General features: G+C 23.1%; 1 protein-coding gene across 1 annotated transcript in view; it reads right to left on the bottom strand.

Moving 5' to 3' along the window:
* Phum_PHUM344210 (myosin-9, putative) overlaps positions 1–7263 on the bottom strand; it is a gene marked incomplete at both ends in the record, with an annotated part of 25790 nt that overhangs the window by 15746 nt on the left and 2781 nt on the right. Inside the window, one exon of the mRNA XM_002427730.1 lies at positions 471–627. Within this exon, the coding sequence (XP_002427775.1) occupies positions 471–627 (157 nt within the window). The remainder of the gene's footprint in view (positions 1–470; positions 628–7263) is intronic.

Raw genomic sequence — 7263 nt, 5'->3', positions numbered from 1 at the left:
CGACTCATTTTGTCACCCATGGGTTTTTCACACCGATTTTCATTTTTACGAGACAACTTTCCATTTAAAATGAATTACGATCGTTAGAAAAATTCAATTCTTAGAAAAGCTTACAAAAAAAAAGAAAACATGGCGTGTGCACTACTACTACTACTACTACTCGACACGTATATTTAAATGTATTTGTAAACAAAACGAGAAATATTTAAACAACTCAACAGTAAAATATTCAAATGTGTTTAACCTGTTTGAAATAATCGATAAGCGAACGAATAATGAAACGAACGAACGAACGAACGAATGAATGAATGAATGAATGAATTATGTAAAAAAAAAAAAAAAGAATGAAATAATGGTAATGTCTTGTAATTTAAAAGTAAGTGAATGCGTAAGTAAGAAAAGAAAATATTTTCTCTCAACTTTTATGCACAAAAATTTTAAATAAATTTTAAATAAATTCAATTTATTACCTTGTAACATAGATCGATACGCCGTATCCGTTATTGCGAAAACGTGCGGTGGTAATTCGTGTCTTTTTATTCCTTTATATCTTTCCATAATTTTTTCTGTATAAATGGGAAGTCTCTGATATGGATTAACGACAACGCAGAAAAGTCCGGAATAAGTCTGAAAAGAAAAAATACATTTTTTTCAATAAAATAAATGCGTTTATCGATAACATTATCGATAAATAGAAAATCGAATGTAGTTATGATTGATTTCGTAAATCATTAAATATGTATTGCTTAAATGAAATACTCCAAAAAACTAATTAGTCGTAGTTTAATTTTTAAGATTTAAATTACAAAATAAAACTACTACTCTACTACTCTACCCACGCTTAAATTCATTTAAATTACATTAATTAAAGATGGTAGAAATCATCTGCGTTAATTATAATGTAATGTGCTCTTGACTTATTAGGCTTATTAAAATACATTTGAAAAATTTGATTTAAGCATCTAATGAAATGAAACACGACAAATTTTTTTCTTTTTGGCTAACTTTACACTCTTCCGCCATAAAAAAAAAAAAAAAAAAAAAAAAAAAACCTCAATAAAATGCCAAATAAAAAAATTTTGTATTCGAACAATACTTCATAATTTATTAAAAAGATTATTTTAAATATTATTTTATTCAAATTAATATAATTTGAGCCGGGAGATTCAAAAGTTTACACTTTTAACGTATTTCACAAATTTTGTTAAATGGAAATCTTTTCTTGCGGTGATGATTGACTTTTTTTTCTTTTTTTTTTTTTCTTTTTTTTTTTTGTAGTCGATAAAATAATCGTATTGAAAATTTTTTTCTTCTTTTAAAATAATAATACTTTAACGCAATTTAGTTTTAAAAAAAAAATAACGAAACAACCATAAAGAGAAAAACCATTTTTAACCTGCCTAAATTAATTATAATGAATGAAATAAAAATGAAAAAAAAAAATTAAATAGCTAATATAAAAAAATTAATTTTTAAGGCGCGTTTGGATGAAACGTGCCATATAAATGCCATTTTCAAACCTACGCAATACATAAAAAGAAAAAGTAAAGGAATAAGAAGAAAAGAAACAAACAAACAAAAAATCTTCACCTCCTTCACAATCAGCAAGAGAAAATTGAGCCGGCCGTTCCCCTACCCAATAACAACAACAAAAACATAAATGGTCCAAAAAAAATTATATTAAAAAAAAAATTATTATAAAAAAAAAAAAAAAGGGAATGTATGTGTTAAGGAGGAGAGAGCATTTTTCACAACACCCTGATAATTCATAATATTTATATAATTATCGCCTTATACAAAAACACATTTTCAAAATAGACTCTATATTAATTTATTTATTATTATTATTATTATTATTATTATTATTATCCTGTCAAAACAACAACAACAACAACAAAAAAATTAAACTTTCTTGTTCTAATAATAAAAGAATGTTTTAAAAAAATTTTTTATTGACAGACAAATAGCCTTTCAGTGGTTTTTTTTATATGTTTTTTAATGTGCGTGTTGACAACATTTTACAAATGTCAAAATATCATAAAAACTCAAAACAAAAAATAAAAATAAAAAAAATTGCAATAATTAAAAATATCCAAGTTTAATTTAAAAATAAAACAATTTGTAACATTTTATAAAAATAAGTCGGGAAATTCAAAGGCGGCAAACATTTAAAATTTCAAATAGTAATTAAAAAAATCGTTGTAATAATAATAATAATAATAATAATAATAGATAAAATTTTAAAAAGAGACAAGAAAGAAAGAAACAAACAAACCGGGTCTTGTAACATGAAATAATTATTTAATGGACTCATTCGATTATCATTAATAAATAAATAAATAAATTTTAAAAAAATTCGTTTTCTCCTTTTTGTTTTAACAAAAAAAAAAAAAAAAAAAATTCTGAATGATAAAATAAAAAAGGGGTTTCCCCTTCCCTCCCCCACCTTTATAAGGCAAAACCAGCTAACGAAAAATTTTAAAAAAAAACATCCATAAATGGGCATCTTCATCGTTTGGGTCTCGAAGAAATAAAATAAAAAAAAGCAGACATATGGCGACCTTGGTAACTCGTAAAGACACATACATTATTCTAAAGCCGGTTTCTGTACTTTCAAACAGTTACCAAAACTGTTTTTTTTTTTTTTTTCGCGCTTAAAATTTTATTATTATTATTATTATTATTACTATTATTTCTTTTTTTTTTTTTTTTAATTTTTTACCTAATAATGATTAACCAAATTTATTAAGAAAAAAAGAAAAAAAATAATCAATTAAAAACAAACGCGATGAATGAATGCTTACAGAAATGGAATTCAATAACAAATTCAACGGATTACGGATGCAAAAATCGAACCAATCACCAGACAAGAAAATAAACAAACAAACAAACAAACAAACGAAAAAACAAAGTCATTGCCAAGCTAAAAAAAATAAATCAAGTTTTAAAAACCTATGGAATCCTCAAATAAAAATAAATTATTATTATTATTATTACAAGAAGGTATTTCACACATGAGATTTTTTTTATTCAATAACATTTTATTTAAACAACCTCTCGCACGAAATAATTTATCGACATAATAATAATGACGAGAATTTTTCATAAAAAAATGTCGACAAGACAAATTAAAAAAATGTTAAATCATTTGTATAAAAAATTTGATTAGGTGTGAGCTTCAGTTTTCTTTGGTACATTTAAAGAAAACGGAAAATCTTATGTTATGTTTAGGCTTATTTAAGCCGATTATACATTTAGGATCAAACTAAAATCGAAAACGATTCGAATGGTATTTTTATTATTATTATTATTATTAGTTTCGCAAACAGTTTTACATATAAATTTTTAGTAGAGAAAAAAAAATTTAACCCAAGAAAAACACAAAAAAATATTCATAAAATGTTTGTTTTTTTCTTTTTTTTTTCTAGTGTGACGATGACAAGGACTTTGTTTTATTTACATTGAGTATACAAAACCCACGAATAAATAATAATAATAATATTTCGATTTCTATTAAATGATATATATATATATATATATATATATAACCAAGTGAGAAAATGTCTGACACAAAGTGTCATGCACAACGAAGAAGATAATAATACAACGTTTTTAAATAATAAAATATTTAAAAAACGTATAGATAATTTTTTTTCTTTTTCATCTTCTTCTTCATCGACAATTAACACAAAAATTTTTTTCTTTACCCTTCTTTCCCCTCCCTAAACCTAAAAATCGAATCAAACGCTCCTCGTGATATCAACAAAATTATATTTCTATTGTGTAAAAAAAAAAAAAAAAAACTTTTTAAATAAAAATATTCTTATTGTTTTGAAAATTAAAGGAAAATTTTTCTTTTTTTTTTTTTTTTTTTTTTTGTTAATGGGCCATTGACTGATTTGAAATAAGAAAAGAAATGAAAAAAAAAAAAAAAAAAAAAAACAGAACTTTTGGTGAGAGTAAAAAACAAAAAAAAAAAAAAAAAAAAAGCAAAACAAAACGAAACAATTTCTTTTTTTTCATATTGAACACAATGCAATCAAGTTGTACACCTGAAATTTATTAAACCAATGCTAATTAAAATACGTTTTACACGCCAAATCTTTCTTTTATTTCTTTCTTATTCACAAAACTACAACAAAATAAATTTATCATAACGAAATTCTTTTAATCTCCCCCTCCCCCCCCACACACCAAAAAGCCTAATGCTAGCCATGAGATTAATACAAAATTAATTTTTTTTTTTTTTTTTTTGGGTTATAAATTTTTATTTTATTTCTCTCTCTTTCTTTCTTTCTTTCTTTTATTTATTTCATCGGTTCTGAAATAACTTTTTAATACATAAATGTAATTCAAACCGGATAGTAATAACATTTAAAAACATTTTTAGGCAAAAAAAACTTTCGCTTTCACTTATATATATATATATTCCGTTAACAAAGAAAAAACCAAAGATAGATAGATACATCTATGCGAATCTATTCCGAATCGACGTTGTTATTATTATTAATAATGCCATCGATAAAATTCTTTTCTTTTCATTTTTTTTTTTTTTTTTTTTTTTCATTTTCATTAATTAAAAAAGAATTAACAATCAATGAACTCAAACTGTATATATATATATATATATTTTAAAAATTACTGACTAACAGAAATTTAATACTTAAGAAAGTTAGTTATGAGTAACCGTAGTTTTCTCTCTCTCTCTCCCCCCCCTCCCTCCTACTTATTTATACTTTATTTCTGCGACTAATAAATTCTTTAAATTCTTTTAATTACACGTAGGAAATAACCAGGAAGAAAATTTATGTCTTTTTTAATATCGATTATTATTATTATTATTAGATTCAAATATATTTATTATAAAAAATAGTAATAATAATGATAATCTGTCACATTTCGACACAGTTTATTTTATTTATTTTTTTTTTTGCTGGAATTCCTATCGAAGCAAAATTTTTTTTTATATCATGAACTTATTTAATAAAAAAAAAAAATAAAAGAAAAAAATCACAATAAATTAAAAATAAATCAAGTTGATTTAACCTTATTAATTTTTAACCTTCGTAAAATAAATAAAATTCATTTGTTGTTGTTGTTGTTGTAACTTTTTTTCTTTTTTTTTGTTAATAATAATTTCAATAACCTTTATTTTATATAGATATTTAACATTTAAAAATAAAAAATTTTTAACAATGTGTATTTCTTTTTTTTTTTTTTTTTTTTTTAAATAGGCGCCATTTGGTCATCAAAAACCTTTAAAAAAGGCCTACACCAACGTACATCATCAGGCTTTTGTTTTTTTTTTTTTTTTAGGTTCAAATATATTGCAAGTTGAATTAGGTCAATTGTTCAAGTTGTTTTAATTTTTAATACCAAGTTTCCAATTTTGAAACATGACAAAATTTTATATGAAATTCATTTTGTATTTTTTTTTTTTTTTTTTTTTTCAAATTGTAAAAATTATGATGACGAACGATTCTATTTGATAAGACACAAAAGAGAGAGAGAGAGAGAGAGAAAAGCAAGATCCATTCAACTACTCTACAAATTTTCTCCTTCGATGATTAAATAAAAAAAAAATCAATAATCAATAATCGATAATAGAATAGAAAAAAAAAAAAAAAAAGAGATGATTAAATGTTATTGCAAAAATAACGCCATAACAGAGTAACATTTGTTTATTTATGGTATCATCATAACAAACCTAAACAAAACCTTTTTTAGTAAATGACCTCAACGTTTTTTAACTCTAAATAAGGAATCAAATTTTCAATATAGCATATGTCATATACTAATATAACCCTTGAAAATGCAGGTTAAACGACTTTCTACATAAAAAAAATAATAATAATAATATTAGTGAATCAATCAACTTCCTCAAAATTTATCCCGAGGGATAAATGCTCATTTGACAATAGCAAAAAAAAAAAAATTAATGTGTTATAATAAATCGCAATTCTTTTACACGTTAAAAAAAACTTGTTTTAATTCGCTAATTAGAAGAGAAAAAAAAAATTAATTCCTTTAAAAAATCAACATAAACATTTTCACGCCATAAAATTTCTCATATATATATATAGACTTTAAATTTTAAAAATTGAATACGTAAGTATAATACTCCCCAAGAGAAAAAAAAAAAAATGTTTACTTTTTACAAAAATTCTACGATAAATTCGGTGCAATGACTTATTATCATAAAAACCACTTCCCGTTTCTATTCGAGAGAATCAAAGCAACAACATTTACAATCAATAATAATAATAATAATAATAATAATAATAATAATAATAATAATAATAATAATAATAATATGAAGAGAGAAAGAAAAATATCGGTTTTGTATTGTTTTCGAATGACATATTGGGGAACATGTACAACTTATTTAAAACCTTTTAAAATTTGAATTCACAAGCCTAAGGATAACGAATGCCCCCATTTAAGAAAAGACTTGCTAAACCTGTCATTCACCTGCCCTAGAGTCAAATTAAAATCTTTTTTAAAAAAAAAAAAAAAAAAAAAAACTTTTATTCCGACCATTTATGGCCAACTTCATTCCTAGATTTGAATACAAATAGTTTTTTTTTTTTTTTTTTCAAATCTTTTGTAAAAAAAAAAAAAAGAAAGAAAAAAAGAAAAAAGGGGTTACGTTATTTATTTAAATTTTATTTTATTTTTTTTTTTTTTTTGATACGAAACAAAATTATTTTGCTTCTGTAAAACTATTTTTAAAAAAACTTGCTAATTATTCACTGAATCAATTCATTAATTATATATCTACAACTTCCTTTTTTTTCAACTTTGGTTTTCTTCCCCTCGACACCTCTCTCTATCTCTCTCTCTCTCACTATTTTCTTAAATATGCTTAATAAAATTGATTTATAAACTAATCTATCATTGAAGGAACGTCGTTCACTGTCAAAAATACTCATATTCATACAAAAACTCATGACTCCCAAATAATATATATATGATTTGATTATTAAAAATACCTTTGAAAAAAAACCTGAAGCAAGTCAAGGTTGGGTAATTAATAATTGAAACTTTATGGCTTGAGTTTCGGATGATTGCCAACATCTCGACTCAAAAAAAAAAACTATTGAGAATTTTTTTTTTTTTTTTTATACGTATGATAAAACTGTTAATTCAAAAATCCATTTATTCCCTGCCAAATTTTTCAATCTTTTTTTTTTTTTTTTTTTTTTTTTTTTTTTTTTTTTTTAAAAAACAAAATTTAAAAATTAACAATTTTTTTTTAACTGA

Source organism: Pediculus humanus, genomic scaffold (genome assembly GCF_000006295.1).
Source record: "Pediculus humanus corporis 1103172107751 genomic scaffold, whole genome shotgun sequence".
NCBI classification, from domain to species: domain Eukaryota; kingdom Metazoa; phylum Arthropoda; class Insecta; order Psocodea; family Pediculidae; genus Pediculus; species Pediculus humanus.
Note: the sequence above shows the minus strand (reverse complement) of the source record. Positions and strands in the feature narration are given on the sequence as shown.